The following is a 20,916-nucleotide window of genomic DNA, read 5'->3' on the forward strand; positions in this document are numbered from 1 at the left end:
GGGATGCATAACGTTGTCCGAGAGATTGGATTAATAGGATGATCATTGGACTTCACAAAAAGGTACTTGGCAACCCGCCTAAAGAGATACTGTATATATATATAGTAAATATTTTAAACTTCTAACTCTAAACTAATTGATTTTTGGTCCTAAATAACCCATCAAATATTATTCTATATAATATGTATTTAATTAAGGCAGACATAGGAAACTCCAATCAACGTGTATTTTCAAATTAATTGTATAAAAATATAATGGAAATACTAATACTGCTGACAAGCCGGTCTTGCGGTTTAGTATATTTTTTTATTTTTAATACATGTATCTATTCTAATAAATAGAGTAAAAAAATACCTTTGTAGGCATAAGGGCACTTTCCAACATCATCCCATTTTTTGGTCCAAGCACTTCCATCTTTGTCTACTTCCATGCAAATCTGTGGACCATTTAAAAACATTTAATGGAATTCAATTGTCATAAATTAAAAACACCAAATTTAATAGGTCAAATAAAGTATTTTGGCTACCACAAGATGGTTTGATTTAAAGTATTGTTATTATTTTATTCATATTTATTCCATTATGAATTATATTGAATAATAAAAAAATATGACCTTACTGGGGTTACCCGTGCCAAAGACATTCATACAAAGATGATTACAAAAATCATAGTGATTTTTGTAAGTATATACACGGTTGCTTTTTGTACAAACTAAACGATATTGTAAGTGAATAAAAAACTATTATGAAATTACAACTCTTTTTTTGTAAGCACATATCGCTTTAAAAAGGAAATAAGGGTTGATTATGTAGCCGTTAGTAATGAAGAGTTATCATTTTAATATGTGACCTTACAATTATAATAAACCAGCAGTTCACAATGGAGTTCTAGTGCCAACTCTAATGTATGGGAGCGAAGTATGGAATTGGAAAAATTATGATGAAAGTAGGTTAAATGCTGTCGAAATGCGATCCCTCAGGCAAATTTGCGGTAAAACGATGCATGATAGGTGCACAAATGTCGAGATCCGTGAACTGTGTAAGGCTGAGATATGCATTATCGACAGAATAAAAAAAGGGGTGCTGCGTTGGTTTGGACCTGTAGAGCGAATGGACAACGAAAGAACGGCTAAAAGGATCTACGATGTGAATGGCCGAGAAAGATATGGCATGATCAAGTCCATCAAATACTTGAAGATGGACATGTCAAAAGTAGATAATCGGCGTGCGTGCATGAGAATATGTATGAATGTATAGAAAGCGAGTCTGTATGCAAAGATAGAGTGATATGGGGTTCTATCCTCTCTGCCTACCCCTACGGAGAAACGGCGTGATGGTTTGTTTGTTTGTGTAAAATAAATATGTTTCACAGGTCGCAATGACGTCAGGAGTTTCAATAGCACTGACCCCCACCTCTATGAATATGTTATCTAGTTTTGCCCACTAATAATTTAGAATGAGGAAGTTCAGTGGATTTTTCTGAATTTTTTATTTGTTAAAAGACTGTTAAACTAAGTCAAAATTTTTTTTTAAAATTTTTTATATATTGTATTATCGGCGCTACGATTTTTCAAAGTTTTGTATTTCTGAAATAACTCCGCATGTAACGTCAGAGGTTCATTTCCGCTTATTCTCATTCAGTTCTTCCCATTGGTCCAGAAGCGACAAGCAGACCGGAAATCTTCCATAGCTCTCAGATCATAGGTTGATTCACATGAACCAGTGACGTCATTTAAAGTAGTGCGTTTTTATCAAAATATTTTTTATTATTTTTTCTGTACATTTTCAAAAAACTTTGTTTTACAATTTAATGCTCTAATTTTTACCCCGCGTAAGAAAACATTTTTTGTATCCAATTTCCCGTAGGGCTGAAGTTCCTCATTATTAACCAGAGACCAGGTTTAGTTGTGACTGACACGGTCTAACTGGTGGGCGACTAAACAGAATCTTATGTTACATACCGTGTGAGAGTTGATATTTTCCATTACGGATTTATGTTTACAGTTATGAGAATAAACAAAATTGTCAAAATGAATTTATTTATTATAATTGAAGTGCAGTTTCGCTAAGAAATATTGATAGAAAAACATAATCTACATCATAATATTTAAATTATTTTATAATTTTACCACTTCCATTCCATTTAAATAAGGAAGTTCAGTGCCAAGGAAAAGTGGATATGAAATTTATTTTTCTTATAAGCAGTAAAAATTAGAGCATTCAATTGTATGGCGAAATTTCTCAAAAATGTATGAAAACATTAACCAGCTACTTTAAACTACGTCACAAGTTCTTATGAATGAACCAATCATTTACAGCGTTGTTATGTGTTGTGATAGATTTACAGTTCCGGTTAGCCATTTTTTTCAATGTTTAGTGTGTTTTGACGGTACTGGGCTCTACTTTAAAATATAAGCCCAACGCACCGACGACAACTTGTGACTTCACGGGCAGAGTAATTTCAAAATAACAAAACTTGAAAAAATCTTAGCGATGATAATTCGATCCGTAAAAATGTAAAAAAAAAAAATTGCCTTAGTTTGAGTCTATTAACAAATGTTTTTTTTTAAATTAACCACTGAATTTTCTCATTGGGCGTTGGCATAAAACGGAATACATTTACTTAATTTAATTTTTATTTAATTAATCACTCTTTAAATGTGCGTTTGTTATTGCAACAAGCGAATAGCAGAAACATTTTTATCTATTTTATCTTTTAAAATTCAATTTTTATTGTTATTTTGATTTATTTTTGGTTAAGATATTGCTAGTGGCAATAAGTCCACCGTTTAACCATGTATACCTTTGTTTTATTTTGTATTTATCACATTGTATATTATGGTTAGTAAAGATTTATAATTATTATTGTTGGAAAGAAGTACAAATAGTAACCTCATAGTAAGACCAGAATCCGGTGGCATTAGTGTAGGGGGCTGGTTCCCCTCCCCCGGCTTCCTTGTTGATGTACGTCCCCAGGTCATAATTGGTATTGCCCTGAGCGAGAGTGAAGGAGCGTCCGTAGAAAGGTACTCCGACCACTAGCTTGTCAGGAGAGCACCCCATATCTACCCATAGTTGCAGGCCGTCATTCTAGTAACACAGCAAGTAAAAATATCATCATCCCAACCTAATGGAGTATCTTTAACCAAATGCAGCATATCTCATTCATCTGTTGCATAAAAATTATTTAAACTTGAAGATATAAAAAAAAGATGTATTTTTATTGTGCTAATGGAATTTATATATTTTTTAAGTATTTAAAAATGCACTTGTCGGCCCTAGTACCTACAGGGTGGGGTAGTGACCCTAGTTAGACTAACAATGATACTTTTGATATATATAAAAGGCAATGTTCGTATGTGTGTCCTAGATGGGCTGAATAACCATTGGACCGATTTACACGCGGTTTTCAGCGGAATATAGATCTTTGCCACGAGTATATTTATAGCTCTTAATATCGTCATTTTATTAAGTAGAAAAAAAGTGAGAAGGGTAAAAAAGTTTGTTTTTGAATGTTTACAAACGAATTTCGTTTTTTTTAAAAACTAAAGCTTAAATTAAAGCCTATGCATTTACTGCGACTCACTAGAAAATGTAAAAATTGTAAACAGGACCTGGGCTGCTATTCCGAACGCTCTCGGGCCCGTAGGAAACACTTTTATCTTGCGTATTTTGTATGTAAACACGAGACAAAAGCTTTTTCTACAGCCGCTAGTGTTTGTAATAGCAGCCCAGAGAGGTTAAGGAATGTGAGACATATATTGGCAAACATTGCAATTTTTTTCTTATTTTTGATCTAAAAGTATAATCAATAGAAATAAAATAAAAATGTACATACACATCATTTCATAGTATGGTCATACATGCACATGACAAATATATTATTGAAAGTATGGGTATATAAATACACAATTTATTAATGTATATTACAATTGCCTTATTTTGTGATTTTGTTGTTATATTCCACAACATACTATTTTAATACTACTGTTTGAAATGTTACAATTTGAGGTAAGGCATATTGAACACAAGCGCTCTGGTGACAGACTGTACTGGCTTCAGTTAATGAAATGAGATTGTGAATATTTATTGTAAATAAAGAGTTATTTATGTGATTTTCTTACCACATTGAGTTTTTCGTATGCCCATTGGTCATGTGGTCTCTTGTATAGGGGGCTGTGGACATCAGCAAAACCAGCCCAGTTTCCTCTCAAATCATAGGACATCACATGTATAGCATCAAGGAGTCTGTTAATGGGAAAACATATTATTAATATTGGAAAATAGTGAGCAAGACAAACATTTGACTGCCATTAGAAAAAACATAACTTTTCATGCTTTATAAAAACCTTATTTATTCCGTTCATGTTGCTTCATTATAGAACCATGATAAATTATCTTCAATCTAAATGATAATTTATTTAGATATTTTTTACTCCACCTTTTTTCCGTTTTCAAATAAAATGCCATTAGAAAATTGCTTACTATCTTTTTGTTTTTAAAACTCATAAAATAATAACATTTAATAAATTAGTATATATTAGTTGATATGAAAAAGAAAAATGCAATATGGCATGTCGAAAATTTTAAATTAAAAAACAAAAAAATTAAATCAGAGGTTAGTTGTAAAAATAATTGCAGAAAATATCGTAAATTCTGACCATAAAATATAAATAAATTTATAAATTTGTTGACATTTTTATTGTCTAATAAGAAAAATGTACATTTTATGTTTCAGGTTTTTTGTTGATTACACATGTATTTATTTAAAGGGGTGTTTTTACAATATAATATTTCTTAGTTCCTGGACTGGTACCTGAAGCGTAAGACTGATCATCTTGCCTTCATGAAACAAAAATAATCAAGATACGCTGCGATTGCAGTAAAATGCAGTGCCCTATGCACCATTAATTACGGAAAGGGAATGATGATGATGATGATGATGATACATATATTTGATAAACAACTGTTGTTTTAGAAACGTGGTGAATAAAATTTGTTTGAAAAGAGCGTAATATTCAGTTAGTGATGCACATTTTCATAGCAGGTTCAATGTATCTTTTAAATTATATATATAACATTAAAATACAATAATAGTCAATATTATAATCGATGTTTGAAGAAATGTTACAGCCTCTTCGCATATAAATCAACAAATCCTGTTTTCTGCAAGATGAGGATTGGTTATTTGCATAAAGGTAAAAAATACACAGGTGAAAAACAAAATGATTTATTTTTAAGAAACAGAATGTTTAACAGTTATTGCGATTGGATGAGAAAGATAATTTAAAAAATGATCTCATAACAGGTTATTTCAACAAGTAATTTTGAACGAAGACGTAGACGAAGAACTAAAACTAGTAAAAAATTGTAGTCAACATGGACATAATACGAGAATATCAGACAAATACCATATACAACTTTCTAAAACAAGACAAGGACAATCAAGACTAATGAACCAGGGACTGAAATTATATAATAAACTACCAGACAAAACTAAACAAAAGACTCAGACAAACTTTTCAAAAGACGTAAAAAATATTATCTTGAACAACAGAGTATAAATTAAAAATGTATATATTATTTTATGTAATATGAATGTAATAATCCGTAAGGGTTTATAAATAAATTTTCAAATAAAAAAAAACTTTTTTTGTAATAACACAAAACACGCATTTTCAGAAACTTATACATGAATTAAATATATTTACATATAACATTATTCTCACTATGCCTCTAGGAGGGTTTTAAATGATTTGAGAAAAATAAATATGAGAATATTTATATTTATGTTTCTGATCCTATAGAATATTTGTTGTGATGTACTCGTATGTCTGTGTTAACTAATTACTCATCTCAAATCAACACAGGACTTTTGGTCCTAGGGAGTTGGGATTTATGTCGGAAAAAATGTTTAGTAAGCAAACTGTTTGTAAGTAAATAAATAAATTTAAAAAAGTAGTTGAATTAAGATAAGATTACTTAACAACTGGTGTTAAAGATGTTACGGAACACATACGCTTGCCCGCCTAATTAAACAGGTTTGATGTTTTAAAATAATAAAGTATGTAAAATACTTGCAAATCAAATTGCGAAAAAATATAAAATACCTTTGCACGTTTGGACCAAAAAAATGTAATGTTAACTCTGTCTTGTTTTCTAACCTGTCTTGTTCTCTACCCTTTTTCTTCCCATATCCTGCCATGCCTCATATTATATTTTCTCCCTACCCTGTCTTGTCCTATACCCTGTTTTGCCTTGTTTTGTCCCGTACCCCGTCTTGCCTCCCCACCCCCCAACCGCCAACTGCTTGGTATTTTCATATTTCCAACTTACTCGCACAGTTCGGGGACGTGGTAGCCCTCCTGCAGCCGGAACTTGGCTAGGGGGACCGCCATGGTGATCTCCCAGCCGCGGGCCTGGCGCTCGAAGGCCCTGCGCAGCTCCTCCACGAAGTAGAGGAAGCGGTCCTTGTCGCCGAACGAGCCCCCGCGGTCTGCCGCCCCGGGGTACTCCCAGTCAAGGTCGAAACCGTCAAATTTGTATTTGTTCATGAAACCTAAAAAAACCCAGTTATTTTAAATTTATTTTATTTTATTAATAAATTTCATGAAAGGTACATATTTAAAAAAAAATTCTATACATATCTACTTTTACACATCTAGTAAATGTTATCACTGTAACTCTACAAAAAAGAAACTAACTCTTGTGCTTGGAGAGTGACTTACACTGTTGTAGTTGTTTATTATAAGAGTTTATATAATTTTAAATACGAGTACATGAGAAACAAATAAAAACATACGATATATAAAGAAAAAACATAAAACAATAATACATTCATACTAATTAAAATTTAATGTAGTTTTATGCATGTAAGAAAACATTTTTAATATCCAATTTCCCGTCGCACTGAACTTTCTAATTATTTAGTAGTTACAAGTAGCCGGTTTGATTATTATTATTGGCTTTGCTTGATAAATATTTTTAGCTGGTATAAAAAAATGTTTGCATTAAAAAACGGATTCTTCTAAATAATGCTTACCTACGATGCTTCTGATAAACTTGGTTCTCTTAACCTTATCAGCTACCATGGCGGAGTATTTTTCGCCTCCCTCAGCCCAACCACCCACAGCGATCTGAAGCTTGAGGCTTGGATACTTGGAGCGAATGGATGTGAAGTTGGAGAACCCATTATTTTGAACGTCGAGCTAAAAAAAGAAATCGATTTATCTGAAAATGTTCCGGTTCAATAAAGTTTTTTCATCAACATTCCCTTTCCAAAACCTAGTGGTGCATAGGGCACATTAGTCCAACAATTTAGCGTATCTTGATCATTTTTGAAACATGAAGGTAAGATGAAGTACCAGTCCGGGGACTAAGGAATATTCAGTATCAAACAGGTCGGGAATCAAACCTGAGACCTCTTTTATGGCAAGCAAACGCGCTGAACATTATACCACGAGGTCGACAAAAAGTTTTTTATACTTTATTAATCACATACCCTCTCCATGTATGTCTGTAATACACAAAAAAATACATTTTCGACGGTTTTACTCTTCGAAGAAATATTTTTATATATCCAATATAATCATTTACTACATCATCAATTCCCTTTCCGGATCCAGGGGTGCATATGGCACTGCACTGGTAAACCGAATACATCGTTGTTACATGAAGGTGAAAGCATATTTTAGTGTTTGCATGTTGGTGTAGTGAGTGTCCTGACGAAGAGACGGGTACGTCTCGAAGACATAAAAAAGTCGGTAAGTGGTTATATACTAAAATTTGCTATCATTATTTAAAATGTTTGGCCAAAAAGTTAATGCTTTGAACATAAATAATATAATATGTATGAAATGTCAATAAAAAAAAAATATTTTTTTAAAAATTGTAAATAATGTGTAGTAAATAATAAAAAAAATTTTTAGCTCTCAATAGTAGATGATACATTAGATTAGATTTAGATTTATTTATTTATGACAAAATACAAGGTTTTTAAACTTTACATATTACATTACATCACATATTTTATTTGTACGAAATATTCCCAATCAGCAAAAGTGCTGGTATGAGGGGATATTATATATAATAACACAATAGTTTAAATAAAAACATTTAAATTGAAACACCAGTTGCAGCGTTGTCTTGTTTGTAACCTAGTTTTAGAAATTCGCAAAAAAATAATATAAATTATTAATCGGATGTTTTGAAATGATTGCAATTATTTTACTTACTTCTGGATCAATAACTAGCACTTCCCAGTTGGAATCGTCCACTCCGATAAAGGAGTAAACTAAATGTGTGCACAGCTCTGCTGGAACATCTTCTAGTCCGTACCTTCCTACTCCGGGCCTGTACACGGCCCAGTTACTAAAGTAGCAAACTATTCGAGCTGGCTTGTCTCCTGGAAAGTCATTTTAAAAATAAAATTGTTTTATAATATTAAATTATTTTATTAATTTTTGAAATTTGTCTAAGAAGACTGCTCTTTAATTCAAAGTTTGTAGGTTTTTGTGATGTTATTTAATCATTTAGATTATCGTATTCTACGGACGATAAGACACATCGGACCATAAGACGCACCCCAATTTTGTTGAATTTTCAGAGTAAAAAATGCGTCTTATGGTCCGAAAAATACGATAAATATCGCTAAAGCACATCAAATAAAATTATTTCTCTATCTAGTAAAATAATAAAAATTTCCTTTTTTTTACTGTTAATATTGCTTTAATATTTTTTTAACAACCTTTAGTTCAAAATATTATCTTAATATTGCTTTTTCTAATTTTCAAGATAACTGGAAATACTGTTTTTTTTTCTTTTAATTACTGTGAGCACGTTTTTATATTTTTAAACTACTTTTAATTTCTTTCAGAATTGCTTTTTAAAATAATATGATGGATTTCTTTTCTTACCCTGATATGTTATTATTTTTAAAGTTATTTTTATATTAACTTGAATTCTTTTTCTTTTATTTATTTAATTGTTGCATCACGTCTGTTTTAAAAAAAATTATTTACATATATTTATATATATTTCTCCTTTTTAAAAAAGGGTTTTTTTTTTGCTTTTGAGCATGTTTTTTATACTTATTTATTTGCAATCTTACTTTTTAATTAATTTTAGTATTTTTTTTTCTTTTCATTTTCAACATTATTTCCACTTAAATTCCATGTAAATACTGCCTAAATGCTTTTAACATAACTTTTTTACATTGATTTGAATTTTGATTTAATTCTTCAACTACTTTCAGTTATGTTTTTTTCCCCTTAAAATATTTTTTCACTCGAAAAAAAGTATTACCATAGCAATACAGAAAATTCACTGGTCCATTAGAATTAAGTATTATTTTGTATACTATAAAACTATGCCATTTGTAAGTTTCCCGAATAAAAGAAAAAAAAATTACAACACGGTTACTTATAACTAAATGAAAATCACCCCAAAATTTGTTCAAAGGAGCAAAGATTACTACTTCTCTGCTAAACTTTTTAAAAAGCTTCCCCGTAAAATTAAGTTAACAGATAATACAAAACCGGCGGCCTCCGTAGTGTAGTGGTCAAGACGCGTGACTCACACACGGAAGGTTCCGGGTTTGATTCCCGGAGAGAACACAAAAATTTAATGAGAAAATTACATCCGAGATCTTGCTATTTTCGTGATTGCTGTAACCAAGTTTGTCTGTATTATCCTTTAAATTGCTAGGGCATAAAGTTTTTTTTTGTTTATATATATTCATATGACATGACACACCCCGTATTAAAATAATGTGCGTCGTGTCTCGATTATTAGCTGGGAATTTGAATTGATAACCCAACTAACATTTTTCTACGGTAACCCAAAAAGTCACATTATTATAATGTATCATTTACCTCGACTAAACTTATTTTTACTGAATTGAATGGAGATAAACGATACGTCAAAAATTATACACTGATGTTGAAATCATATCTTATGATGATTTTAATTTTACTACCTTTGTTTGGCAAATAAAGGCGCGTCCGTATGACAATCTTTTTCATTCCACCGACATTGATTTCTAGATTGTATTTTTTAATGTTTATTTTTAAATTATTATGAAAATAAAACTTTGTTATCAGTGTTACACAATTTTATTCTTTTACAAGAACACAACTATAGTTTCGGGAGAGCACTCCTCCCATCGACGGGTGATATAAAACTAATATAATAAACACTTATTATTTTTTTATCTATCTTTTAAATAAAAAAAATCTCTGTACAATTGGATATATGAAGTCTATTTTATATCATGAAGATTTTTGTTTCAATATTTGAGTTTGTCCAAATGTTTGTAGACAAAAGACTGGATATCACGTTTGATAATTAGAAATCCTTCTTAGTTTGATCACGTTTTGGCAAATAAAGAATGTGATTTTTCTCAAGCCTGGGTGTTCTGCGATGTAATTCACCACTGTAATTGGGCCGGGCCTCCTGGCCTGTTGTGGTACAAACAAAAAAAAACCTATCAAAAATTTTCTGAGGCGAATTAGCATAAAAGGAATAAAAAATATTTGAGCGACAAATGAACATTGCAAAAATTTTGAACACTGTACGAGTGTACAGTCCTCCAAGAACAGATTTCTCCAATAAAAAGAACATTAAAATTAATTTTGTATATTTGTTTTTCATATTGTATCTAAAATAATAACAACAATAAAACTTCAACAAAAGTCTTTAAATGCGGCCTCTATTATTTGAACTTGAACGTACAAATTTATTGAATAAAAAAAGTGAATAATTTATTCCTTCTATTTAGGAATCTAGGCCGATGAAAATAATGCAAAACAGTTTTTTTTACCTGATACCGAAGTCGCGACGATGGCTAATACAACTAACGGTAGATATGAACATAAACCCATCTTGAGTTCTGAAACAAATAAATTAGGTATTAATAACGATTACTTTAACATAAACAATGTTTATTAGTGTATTAGCACTTTGTATCCCGGAGCCGTGTAAACACGTGATTATATAACCATGCGTTGTGTCCCGGTCCCGTGTTTTCACGTGGTTTACCAGTTGTCTAAAAAAGTGCATTTTATTGACATCTGGTAACTTTTATTAGTACTTTTTTGCTGCTGGTAAACTACGTGAAAACACGGGACCGAGACACAACGCGGGGGTTTATAATCACGTGTTTACACGGCTCCGGGATATAAAGCACAAAAAAGGAGTGAGACCCGGTGTATGTGCGAACATTGCAATGTGGTTCTTCAGAAAGGCCAATGTTGAAAAAACCATCAGACAAAAATGACTTAAAAATTGTTTCAAAATAATATGATAAGTGTCAATTGATTTAACCCAGTATTTTCATAATTATGACACTTTTAAGAAACACTTCACAAAGCATGAAATTTCACAAAAATGGGCCGGGCACAGGGTAAATTCTATATGTATTCGGCCGGTGCTCAAAGTGTAAAACGAAACAAACAGTTCTTCAATGTCTCTAAATGTTTTGTCATGTCGTATACAAGAGCGTCCATAACAATTTACTTCCGTTATATCATGGATGGAGTAAAGCTTGAACGAGCATCGACGTCCAGGGATCTCGGGGTGCTGTTTGACGATAAGTTATCATTTAATCTACATATAATATCATTACGTAGTAACTCCCTTAAAATGCTTGGATTTGTTCTTCGAAATGCTAAGATTTTTCCAAATATTCTGGTTCTGAAAACATTGTATAATCCCTTGATCAGAAGTCGCTTGTAATTTAGTTCCATCATTTGGTCGCCAAATTAAACCACGTATTCCTTAATGATAGAGAGGGTGCAGCGTTCTGCGTTATCAGGGAGTATGGATTTTACCCGTGGCTTTTCTTAACTGACTTCTTACTAGGAATGCTGGACTACCAATCATTGTTGGGGAGAAGGAATATTCATTTGAGTGTTCACTTTTTACAACTCATTGGTGGTCGCATACATAATTCTGATGTTCTGAATAAATTCGGTCTATTTGTCCCTGATAATTATCTTCGACAAAGGCAACACAGGTTATTCTACCTACCACGATGCAGAATCAACCTGCCAATGGTTATGCCGGTAGGGAGAGCAATCGTGTTATTTAATCGTATCGCCTCGGATATCGATATATTTCATGATAGTGGAATTTTTCTTAGGAGGGCAATATGTATGTCCATTTTACATGTTTTTTTTCTTCTCTTTTCTATTTAATAAATCTGAAATGTATATTTTTTAATGTGTTGAGAATTAATTGGAAACTCTGTAATGTTCTCAAAGTAAGTAAAAATAAATAAATGCATGAAATGAATGAAGTATACTTTATGAAATTGAACGTAAGAATTTTTAAGATATTGCTTGATTTGGTGTTTATTTTGTAGAACTAAATATTTTAACTTATAATATTAGAAATCAAACACTGATTTGAGTCTACTGAACACTTTATTTTATTTTTACAAATATAAAATACAAAAACAAAAATTTCGTTAAACTTGATAATTAATAGATGAATTATGTTACAATTGCAGTAGACTCAAATCAGTGTTTGATTTCTGATATTATAAGTTTATTTTTAAGATGTCAAATTAATTTACTTATTTTCATCAGCAGTTACCAATTGCAATAGGTGTTTTTTTATCGTGATAAAACATTCGATTGGTAATATACCGAATCTTGTCAAATTAATGTGGTTTTTTTTTCAAATGTGCTCTAACAGTACTGAAATTAATAATGAAACATCGTACACTTGAACCAAGCTTGCCGATTGCGAAAATTTATTTAAAAAAATCAGTATTCAATTAATAAAAAGATAGGACTCTTCGTGAAACCATGAATTTCCTGTGTGACGAGTTTGGTGACATTATTTCAAGAAATGGACCTGTTGATTCCACGATCCTGTGATCTGACGCCATTGAATGATTTCTTATGGGACTATGTAAAGCCCATAGTCTATGGAAACAAACCAATGAATCATGAAGCAATGGAAGCCACGCAGGATTTATTGCGAAAAGTGGCAAAAAATCGTATCGAAAAAATGCGCTACGTAATTATTGAAAGTCGCGGAGGACATCATTTATCAGATATCATTATCATTCATTCAACAAACACATTCTAGCAAATATTTGATTCTTTTATTTGAATTGAAAGTTTTGTCACGCTTAAAAAACACCCTTAGATAGAATCACACCCAAAGTAATTTCGGGGTATTTGCTGTAAGCAAATATTCAAATGAATTAATAATTCAACATTTGTACTGTAGAGGGTGTACATTAAATAATTTTAACCAACGCCATTCACGTCACGTAATAGTTTAAGTGAGATTTAAGCTTTAATTTTATATAGGTTCAAAGTGCTTACAGTGTCAATATTAAATTATTAGTAGGTATCTTTATAAACATTGCTTATGATCGTTTAGACTTAAACCATCCATAGTGTATGTAAACACAACATCTATTTTAAATATTTTTTCATTATAAAAATAGTTTTTTACAATAGAGAGGAAAAAAAAACTAAAAGAGAGGAAATATTGAAGGCTATCTTAGTCATATCTATGTATTGAGGTTTCTGCTCTTTGACTCCACAAACGTCAACAGATGAAAGAGTAGAAGAAATGTGAATGTTTAAACATAAGCAGAATGGTGAATTTTACAAATTATGTAAAGTGGCCACTTGAATCAGTCAATGACACGTCACTAGTCATGTAAATAACTAAAGTTTCACACTCCCTTCCCAAAGTTATTGTTATTATAATTATTATACTGTTATTAAAAGTTTATATTAGTTCTTAAGATGTTATGAACTAACTTAATAAAACATAAATAAATAATAATGTTTTCCCCCTCTGTTGCAAAAAATGTCTTAAAAATAGTGACCGACCGAAAGAACATTTTCAGCCGACAGCGAAACCGAATTTTGTCTTCTGTTCTAGTTTCGGCCGAAACTAAAACCAAAACTTATTGAAATATATTAAAAGTTACTTAAAAACGCCCAAAATTAGGCGTTTTTATTGTTTCACCGTGCGAGTTCATTAAAATACACAATTTAATAAAGCGCATAAATTTAATGATTAAATTAGTTTATTCAACAATGTTTTGAGTATGTTCAAATGCTTGCAGACTGGCTGGCATATTCGAATTTAATGCAACAGAGAAGGAAAACATGTTTGAGAAGGAAATATGGAAGTCAATGCATTTACAGGGCTTATGACCTGTCATTGGCTGGTTTAAGTGACCACATTACACACTGTGTAACATTCACCATTCTGCCCATGTATAAACATCCGCATTTCCCCAACTCTTCCATCTGTTGACTTTTGTGAAGTAAAAGAGCTGAAACCTTTATAATGTAGGTGAGATACATCCGGCTGAACCAATTCACCTACTAGGCAACGCCTGAAAATAATTTTCCAATTGTTATACTTTTTCTTTAACCAGGTAGTTAATTCAAAAATGTTTTACGTATGTTCAAATGCTTGCAGACTGGCTGGATTTCCTCCCTAGGGAGTTTCCTTTTCAATATATTCTCTTCTCAAAATTGTTTTCTCTGTTGCAACAAATTTAAATAATATTATTTTTAGCACGTTTTGTTTTTTTGTTACGTTATATATAAAACTTATGTGTAACAGTTCTTCAATATACGCTATAGGAACTTAAAATTATTAACTATAAAGGAATTACAAAAACATAAATACGAAAGATCTTAGAAGTTAAAGAGTCACGTGCCATACGATGCACGCGAGTACAGCCGAACGTAATCCGACACATCCCAACCGCAGGTTTTTGCTGAGCCAAAGTTTCGGACAATTTTTGGCCGTAACCGCGGCCGAAACTCGTCTCCGGCCGTTCACTACTTAATAACTCCCTAAGGAGGGAAATCCAACCTGCCTACAAACATTTTGACATACTCAAAATATTGTTCGTGCTTCAAATAAAAATTATATAATTTATTTTTATTTTTAAATATACTGTTCTGTGTGTAAAATATAACTAGAATCCCTAACTAGCGTTTTAGATTCAATGGATAACTCTCAGGTAAACATCCCGAAAAAGGTAAATGAGTTAAGATAAATCCGCCTCGTAGTTAAGTGGTTGGCGCGTTTGCCTTTCGTGCTTGAGGTCCCGGATTCGATCCCTGGCATAGTCGACGTAAATGACTTGTTTTAAAGGTGCTTTTACATTGCAGAATTGCACTGCCATGGTCTGGCACTGGAAGTGTAAGATTGATCACCTTACTTTTCGTGTAACAAAAACGATCCATATACGCTGCAGTTGGAACTACAATGCAGTGCCTTATGCACCACCGGGTGCGGATATAGAAATGATGATAATGAAAATTTTTATGAATCGTATTTATCAAAGATATTTTACTGGTGAAATTCTGTAAAATTATTTAATATTTTTGTTACTTACATAATTAACGCCTAGTTATGTTATAAATATTTATTATAGCAAAATAAGTGTAAAACCAGACGTCCCAAATTAAAATGCATTGTGGCATTTGTTTGATACGCCTTTATAGTGTTTGTTATCATGATCTATTTCGAAATAAAATAAAATTATTCTTGGAAAACTTCGTTAGATTATGTCTTAGTGAGAATATTGAAAAAGTAAACAGAGTGGAGAACACGTGTCTTATTAAGCCATGTGACATATTACATAAATTGTGCAACGCGGTCACGTGGGACGAAGGGCGAACCATGAATGCGAATTTCACCCTCAACACAGTTCACTTTCAGTTTTATGTATAAATAGAAATTGAAAATATGTCACAAACGCAAAATGATTCTAAGGAAATAAATAATCATTTTAAGACATCACTACCCTTTAAAAAAAATCTGTCAAAATATTTATAATCAACAGTATAAATCAAATATTTATTAAATATTTCATTGGAGAGACGTAGAACTCAGATGGACCTTATATGCATTTTCAAAATACTTAATGCTTTAAGTGATGTCCCATCATTGTTGCAATCAATTTCTTTTCATGTTCCCAACCGTGTCACCAGAAGTCAAAATCTGCTATTTATAAAATTTTCTAAGAGCAACTTTGGTTTTTATGCCCCAATGTCCAGAATGTGTAGATTAGTCAATTCATCACACGACTTGGAATTTTTTGGGATAGATCTTTCGGCTTTTCGTAGATCTCTTCGCAACTAAACAGTGTGGGATGAAGTTGGATTGGCATGGTTTAGCTCAAAGTTTTAGGTCTTTCGTTTTTTTGAATAGGTTGTATACAATTATTGTTTTGCCCTTGTTTGTCTTTGCTTAATAGTTTTATGTTCTTTTTGTTCAGTTTCTTGCATTTATGTTTCTTCATGTAACTGTTGTAATTGGCTTAGGCCGTATATATAATAAATAAATAAATATGTAAAAAGTGTTTTCGGGGTTTTCCCAGTGGGAATATTTTTTTTTATGTTTGAAGCACTTATTTTGTGGAACATTATTATTTAATATGTTAAAATAAAATAATATCACTTTGTTTTTATGTACCACTTATATTTTTGTAATTTGATAACCAACTAGTTTCGGCAATACTATGCTTTCTTCAGGGTTAATTACAACTAAACTTGTTGGTTTTCAAATTATAAAAATACAAGTGGTATATAAAAACAAGGTGATTTTATTTTATTTTAATATACTAGAGAAATACACTATTCATTCACTTATATAATGCATTCTGGTGAAATATTTAATAAATTAATAATTTAAAAATATATATGAAAAGAGAAGTAGGTATCATACTTCTCTTCCTACTTGCTTATCATTATTAATTTTATTTTGTCGTAAAAATGATGAAACATTTATTATACAAACTTAGTTTAGTTTGGTATATTCTTTACATAGGATTAATTGAATAACTTATAAACGTCAATTAATTACAACTTGTATAATACAACTAACAATCAGTAAATTTAACTAAAAAAACTAATCAATTCAAATCAACAACACAATTAAAATCAACAAACTAAAATCAATAAACACGAATCTAATTCCAAGTTTTGTCTTGCAAATATTCTTCGACTCTATAGTTGCTCTTTCTAAACAGCATATGTTTGACAAACTCTTTCAAATATTTTTTTTGACAAAGCCTGAATTTCAAGAGGTTCCTTGCTGTAAAATCGTATGGAGTTTGAGGCAAAATAATTACAAATTTATTTAAGTCTTGTAGAGGGCACATCAAGTTTATCTTTATTTCTTGTATTAAACCTATAAAAATCTCTATTCCTTTTAAAATTATAAGTATTTTTGTGTACATAATCGTATTAAGTTGTGACTGTCAATCTCTAAGTGATTCTTTGGGATTCGCATTGTAAATTGCATGAAATTAAATATTCTTATATATTTTTCATTAAAATATAAGTATTATTTTCTAAATTAATTTCTATCTCTCATGAGACATTCTGGCAATAAATAAAAGCAGGTTTGAGTAAACAAGAACTTTTTCATAACATCATAATTTTTTACCCTACATTTGCTGACCAAAGGCCGTATATTTTGATTATCTGTTAAACGAAGGTAAGGTGACCAGTCTTACACTTCAGGAACAATAAAACAGTGCAGCTTAAACAATCTCTAAAATCAATATTTCACGTCCACACTTCCAGAAATCGAACCCAAGACATAGTGTGGTACAGACCGCGTATATGTACAAAAAGTATTTGTTATTATTTATTACAAGTTATGTATACAGTATTGATTAAAACGGAAATCAATAGAAGGTAAATGAACTATTTATATTTTACCATAGGATTCGCCCGGTCATAAAAATGTAGTCAACCTAACAAAAAAAAGATTGACATATTAAATTTCTTTTGTAATTTTGTATTATACATATTATCAAGTTGTTGCGTTGTCATCAAGTCATGATTCTGGTATGAATCATGAGTGTCTTTATTCTGGGAGTTATAAAAACCTTTTATGATACGTGGTATATTTTATGTACCCTACGTATATATCATAAAACAACAGATAAAAATTCACGTACTAGAAACCTTTGTAAAAGAAAATTAGAACTGAAAACGTTAGGAAAATTTTCAACAAATAATTTTATTCTTACCCTTATACGGACCGTAGTGAATTGGGGCGCTGTATTAGTACCGACTCGTATCTGGATTATTTTTTATTTATTTATTCCAAACATTAAGTACGAAGAATAAGTACTTAGCTGGATTTATTGCTAAAAGCAATGTCTTCCAGCCAATCAAAAAACAGACTGGTCAAAATTTTGTACTAAAAAACCAAAAATATACACACATGTGTTAAAAATAATAAAAAACCCTAATTAATTCAAAATAACAGCTGTTTTTTTTTATTGGGATATAAGGCTTGTACTTATTAACATTAAATGAAAATTTTAAAAAGTACATTTTGTTATACATATTAAATGATGGGTAATGTGGGATCAGATAATGAGTTTGGAAGGAGAGAGAAAAATGAACCAAGGAAAGAAAAGGTATAAAAAAATATGTTTGAAAAGAAAAAAAAGCAGTAAAAATTCAGAGAGTTCAGGATTCTGGGGATATATAATGATGTTTCAGATGTTTCTTGAAGGTGGTTAAAGAAGGTGCATTTTTTATATGAAGAGGTAGCTCATTCCAAAGTCTAGCAGCTTGGACGGAATTCAACCATAAACAAGTACCTACTTAAATTTAATATTGACAATTTTTAGTTTTGAAATTCAATCACAAACAAGTTCCTAGGTACCTACTTATCAAAAAAAAAGTATTTTTCTAAGGCAAGCCAACGTTCGGGCAGGACAACGTCTGTCGGGTCAGCTAGTAATATTATATATTCTAGAATAAAAACACCCTTTTAAATATGCTTTTCATGTCAACAACGTCGGGAATCAAACTCACTTCCTCTTGAATGGTAGGCGAACGCGCTAACCGTTTGACCACGAGGTGAATAAATACATAAATAAACCCAAATAAAAAACGATTTTTCGAAGTGGAAAATATTTTTAGTATAGTTTCGTAGTTAATAAATATTTATTTATGCATTTCATAATAGCATCAAAACGTTATACAAACAAACGTAATGAATCCGAGGAATCAAATTGTGTGCTCTGTTTTGCCCTAAAAAGAATAAAACATTTCGTAATAACTCAAACGCAAGCGATTTGCGTACTTAATGTAGTCACTACTGCCAAAGTGGTACAACATAATCCTAACATCTAGTAAGCCCTTTAATGCTTTATGGCACCATAAAGACGTACATGCTACTTATCTTTGTGCATGAGAATTTCTTCATAATAACGTGTACTGGTGGTTTAACTTAAGCTGGTGCGTTCAGAAAACTTACACTAACGCATTTAAAATCTACAGAATGTTGATTAAAAAAAAAACGAATTAAATTTTAACCAAATGTGCTACCTTTTAAAAAAATTCGGTGTTAGATTATATGGTTTTGTATATAACAAAAATACAATGGGTACAAGAAAATGTAATATTAATTGACTAAAAGACTTTGTTTCATTATTTTTAATTTTTCAAATCACTTTTTTAAATGTTGCATTTTACTAATTATAGTACTTCCAAGAACAAGGGGTAATTTAAATTTTAAAATATGTTTTTTTTTATAGTCAATTACTCTAGAACTAAAATGCAAAGTTGTGAAGATTGTTTTAAGTAAATAAATAAAGATTTATTGTTTATCAATAAGTGTGTATCCTTTTTTTTTCCGATATAATTTTTACTGTGCATTTTTCTCTTTTAATTATTATTATGATGGACACAAAATATTAAATAAAAAACATGCTTGTTTAAAAATAAATACTCGTAAATATATGACATTTTCTTGAATAATTGTTTTTTTTCCTCTCTAATCCAAAAGAGATTTTTAAAAACATTTTTTATAACAATATGTAACAGCAAGATTTTTTAAATTAGTATTCTGTACATTAAAAATGTTTTTGTATAAGTTTTGTGAAAGCGCCATCACCACATAATCGACCTATTCATGATTCGATTAAATGAAAATACCTACATATTTATTAAAGAGTGTTTTTAATCCATAACTTGATACTCGTATATATTATATTTTTACTATTAAGAATCGCAGCGAAATTCAGACGAACGCAGAAGCATCCTGTGAATATTGTAGTACCATATCAATACCAACTAATAAAGCAATAGTTGTCTATGTCACACTCATAAGCGCTTCTGAGTGCGAGAGAGACAGAGATTATTTTCATAATGCGTATGCCGTGCGATGTCAAACCATGGGCTTATTCACGGATACTACACAATGTGTATGTGTAAGTATAGCGCACGCGCCAGCTTATAAAAATCCACCAGTACACCTACAAATTTAAATAAAGTCTATTCATTAAATATAATGAGATCATAAAAAATGTATGATTTGCTCCCATTTTCTTTTAAAATTGTATATAATACATCTTTAGATATTTAAAATAAAAAAATCTGCAGTGTCAGTGGGTAGAAACGACTTACATTTTATGCATATTAGTACGTGTCGGTCGCATGGTGTAAGAGAGGTCTCGGGTTCGATTTCCGGCATGGTCAAGATACGCTACGATTGGTATGCCTATTAGGTGAAGTAAAGAAATAATAACGGTGACGAAGTATTTGAAAGGAATACTCTACAGTTAAAATAATGAATTATTGTGAAAATAAAATAAAAATGTACCTTACTATGTATTTTTAATAAATTATGTAGTAATTAATAATTAAAAATAGTTGACAAAAATGAAAAGTTAAAATAATTTTTATTATATAAACAAGCAAGTAATAAGTAAAATAAATCAAAATGATATTTTTAGTCTTTGTTAACCAAATGCAGTATATTTTTATCATTTTTTACATGAAGGTAATGTAATCAGCCTTACGTTTCAGGCGCCAGTCCAGGAATTGAACTCGGGGGCTCAAACACGGTAGGCGTACGCGCCAACTATAACTCCACATACTCGAAAACCATT

General features: G+C 31.0%; 1 protein-coding gene across 2 annotated transcripts in view; it reads right to left on the reverse strand.

Annotated features, from left to right (window-relative positions):
• Nucleotides 1-20,916, reverse strand: part of Cht5 (Chitinase 5) — a 40,367-nt gene that overhangs the window by 3,696 nt on the left and 15,755 nt on the right. For both annotated transcript variants that reach the window (XM_088227950.1, XM_088227949.1), the window contains exons 2-8: nt 10,819-10,887; nt 8,234-8,403; nt 7,042-7,207; nt 6,336-6,558; nt 4,124-4,247; nt 2,892-3,089; nt 355-436 (exon numbers count right to left, since the gene is read on the reverse strand). In XM_088227950.1, coding sequence (XP_088084076.1) covers nt 355-436; nt 2,892-3,089; nt 4,124-4,247; nt 6,336-6,558; nt 7,042-7,207; nt 8,234-8,403; nt 10,819-10,879 — 1,024 coding nt within the window. In that variant the 5' untranslated portion in view covers nt 10,880-10,887. The remainder of the gene's footprint in view (nt 1-354; nt 437-2,891; nt 3,090-4,123; nt 4,248-6,335; nt 6,559-7,041; nt 7,208-8,233; nt 8,404-10,818; nt 10,888-20,916) is intronic.

This window comes from Micrasema longulum, unplaced genomic scaffold (genome assembly GCF_059751315.1).
Source record: "Micrasema longulum isolate JH-2025_06_02 unplaced genomic scaffold, ASM5975131v1 h1tg000548l, whole genome shotgun sequence".
In the NCBI taxonomy this organism is placed as follows: Eukaryota; Metazoa; Arthropoda; class Insecta; order Trichoptera; family Brachycentridae; genus Micrasema; species Micrasema longulum.